Source organism: Microcebus murinus, chromosome 6, assembly GCF_040939455.1.
Source record: "Microcebus murinus isolate Inina chromosome 6, M.murinus_Inina_mat1.0, whole genome shotgun sequence".
Classification (NCBI taxonomy): domain Eukaryota; kingdom Metazoa; phylum Chordata; class Mammalia; order Primates; family Cheirogaleidae; genus Microcebus; species Microcebus murinus.
In genome coordinates, this window is record NC_134109.1 from 79,640,374 (window position 1) to 79,644,063 (window position 3,690).

At 55.6% G+C, this 3,690-nt stretch overlaps 1 protein-coding gene across 1 annotated transcript; it reads left to right on the forward strand.

Moving 5' to 3' along the window:
• Positions 1-225: 225 nt before the first annotated feature.
• On the forward strand, positions 226-3,288 carry INAFM2 (InaF motif containing 2). Its single transcript, XM_012766409.2, has one exon. It carries the CDS (start codon positions 615-617, stop codon positions 1,074-1,076), a length of 462 nt encoding a protein of 153 aa, XP_012621863.1. The 5' UTR covers positions 226-614; the 3' UTR covers positions 1,077-3,288.
• Positions 3,289-3,690: the final 402 nt, after the last annotated feature.

Here is a 3,690-nt window from a genome sequence, read left to right on the forward strand (position 1 = left end):
GCGCCTGCCCGCGCGGGGCCGCGGCTACGTCGCCCCTTTAAGAGCCAGCCTCCCTTAACTCCCTCTTAACGGGGCGTCCCGGCGGGGCTCGCGGCGCCCGACCGCAGCCCGCCTCCCCGCGCGGCACTTCCGGACCCCGGCGTCGCCCTTTTAAGAGGCAGCCCCCAGCAGCGCTCTCCCCGCCCCCTGTTGCCGGCGCGCGGGGCGGGGGAGCCGGGCTGGAGCGGAGCGCGCTGTCCGCGCGGCCACTGGAGACCGGGCGGCCGGCGGCCGGGCAGGCGGCGGCAGCGGCGGCAGAGCGCGTGGCGGCGGCGGCGGCGGCGGATGGGGACGCGGAGCCGGGCGGCTGTGGCGGCTGTGGCTGTGGCGGCGGCGGGGAAGCAGCTGACGGGCCGGCGGCGGCGGCGGCGCTGGCGGCGGTGACTGGTCCAGGCCCCGGCGGCGGCTGCAGCGACGCGGTGGCGGGCTGCGGGCGGGCGGCGTGAGGAGCGGCGGCGGAGCGCGGAGCCGCCGGGAACCGAGGGCGCCGGGCTGCCCCCTGCCAGTCCTCCCAGGCCGCCAGGCCCCCTCCAGCCGGGGCCGTGGAGCACCGGGGCAAAGGCCGGGGCCCCCCCATGAAGGAGCGCGACGCGGCCCCGGCCGAGCGGGGCAAGCCGGCCACCTACACCGGGGACAAGAAGGCGAAGATGGCGGCCAAGACCAACAAGAAGTGGGTCCGACTCGCCACCGTGTTCGCCTACGTGCTTTCCGTGTCGCTGGCCGCCATCGTGCTCGCCGTCTACTACAGCCTCATCTGGCAGCCGGTGGGCGCCGGGACCTCGGGGGGTGCCGCCGGCCCGCCCGCCGGCGGCTCCAACGCCACCGGCCCGTCCGGGACTTCGGGGGCAGCGGCGGCGGGGCCCAACACCACCGGGTTGTCCCGCCGCGAGGCCCCGCGCGCTGCACCCCCGCTGCAGGCGGCGCGGCCGGTGGCTCCGGAGCCCCCAGTAGACAGCCCCCAGGCCGGGCCGCTCGAGCGGCCGCGTGGGCCGGACGAGGACGAGGAGGAAGCGGCGGCGGCGCCCGGGAGTCGTTGAACCCCTCCGCGCTGGGGGCGTCCGGAAACAATTCTCCCCAAGCCCGGAGGCAGGACTATGCAGCAGGATGAGGCAGGGAGCCCGCGGGAGGGACCCCACGAGAGTGAACGCGCCCCCTACACCCCTGCGATCGCAGGCTCGCCCCGGGAGTGGCCCGCAGCACGATCTTCAGCCAAAGGACCACGACGCGCTGGGGACTCGGGGTTTGGTCTTCCCAGGACAGTGCTGTGCCAGGGCCCTGAGCCATAGGGGGTGGGGGGAGGGGTGGGGAGATCCCAGCACCGAACCCTTCTGCGGCGCCAGCTCTGGTGTATCCTATGTGCCGGGGTGACTCGGGCTTTCCCCCAAGACTCAGGGGAAGGAGGGAGCTGTAGGGGCTCTTTTTTTTTTTTTTTTTTTTTTAATTGAAGCTCTCGCAAGAAGGAGGGCACCAAAAGTAGTGGAGCTCAGGTACGTCAACCTAGTTGCAGTGGCCAGAGATGCATTTAATTTATAGATCCCTGTATATAGTTGACATATGCACTAGAAGCTATAATCACATAGAACTCTATGTATGCTCCCACACACTGGGTAGCTGCTGACTGCTGGGGTTAAGCAAGGGCTATTTGCTGGCCCCAAAGTGCACCTAGCCAGAAGGGCACAGGCACGGCTTTTTTCATCACCCTCTCTTTCCCCATTCCCCTTCTCTTTCTGAAAGATAAGTTTATGACATTCTTACACAAAAGAGTATAATCATTTTTAGACTGTTGACAGTGGAAAACCTTAGGCAAAGTAGAAGCAGTTTAGGGAGGATAAGGAATGTACTGATCCCCTCCTCTTCCCACCCTTGTGCCCCCACCAAAAAGGCTTCCTGTTGCAGCCCAAAGTATCTGGATATGGGCCAGGGAGGAAGGAAGGGAAAGAGCAATGCTGCTGTGCTTCAGCCCTGGCTTTCCCCCCAGCACAAAATTCTTTTAGGAAGAGCAAGCTTTTGTAAGTAGAGTGACTGGCAAGTGTTTTATCTTTTTTTTCCCCCCTGCTCCTTAAGGTCTTGTCTTGTTCCAGTAATCACCTTTGCCTTCCATCTTTCCTGAGCCTTTAGTGACAAAGCAGCCTTCCGACTGGGACAAAATCTGTTGTAACACCAGAGCTTTGATCATGGGTCCTCTGGTTTTGAGTTATACTGCAGAATCAGAAAAGCTGGAAGGTGGGCTTCAAACTCAGGATTGTGCTTTGAGAGTCAGTTAACAGGCCAGCCATGGGAAGGTTGAATTGGCTTGTCTTTACCTTTCCTGATATGCCGTACTTAAATGCAGCCTGTAATTTTTAAAGGAGAAGAGAAACGTCAAGAGAAACGACATACGTATAGCTCTGGTGCAGCAAGAATTATACTTCTTCAATTTTGATTCCATTTCCTTCTGCCACTTGCTTTTAGGCAATTGAATGTGGATAGTGATGAGATATCAAACCCCTTAGTGCTTCCTTTTTGAGAAATGAGGCACTTTTTTTAAAAAAAAAAGGACAAAAAACTTACCCACCTGAGTCCCGAAACAGTTTGTCTCTCCACTTTTCTTGCCTACACTCTAGTTTGCTCTGATCCAAGTTTACAGGACAACAGACTCGTTTTAAGCCATGTCCTGTTGTGGGCAAGATAATAGCAATTGAGCTGTCACAGCCTACCAGCAGGCTGGTATCACCTCCAAGGTCTCCTGGCTAGAGATTTCTTAGCAGCTGACTAGGACTTTAGTCATTAGAAAGCCTATGAGGCCTTTAAATTTTTGGTAGGAGACTGGGGAAAAAAACATAAAATGCCACTTTATAACTTCAATAATAGCCTGTAATTTATATTTACTGTGTGAATTTTTAGTCCTATATTTTAATAATTTGTAAATTGATCTCTTATTCCAAGAATCCTTTGAACTCATAGGAGAATATCTGGGACTCCAATCCCCGTTCCCTTCCTGACCCCTGCTTTCTGGACTGTTTAAATCCACTTTGGGATGGATCAGAGAGTTGAGAGAGAGCACTCGCAGGTCCAGCTGCTGGCCTCCGGACTCTCTAAAGCCTTCACTGGAATTAGGACATTTGGTCCAGCCCTAGCTGTGAACATGACCAGAGACATTATTTATAATTCAGCCATTTAAGATATTCCTGTACTCAAAAAGTCCTGTATATTTTTTAAAAGTTTTATTTTTCAGGTGAACAAAAAATACATTCTAAGAACTCTGCCTAAGTCTTTGTATGTTGATCGTTTCTTACTGTGCTTCGTGGGAAGGAGCAAAGGTTGGAAGAGTAAGTGGTCTGAGATGTGGGGGATGGATGGTGATGAATAGGTTTAGGAGGAAAAAGCAATTGTCCTGCTGTTCTTGGTGCCTGATGGCTTGAATGAATTGATGAGTGGAGGCTGGCAGAATCCATCTTAGTCGGAAAGTGATCATGGAGTGGGAAGAACAGTCACCTTTTGCCAATCTTAGAAAAGCTGAGAAGTAGTTCTGTTTTACAGGACTCTGGGCAGAACTGATGAAGCTAAGAGACCAGTAAGCATGAATATTAAGATTTATCAGCAAACATTTAGCTGGCTGAGCTCTGCACTGTTCTCACCTTTAAACTATTGGCCCCTAGATAGTTCAAGAAA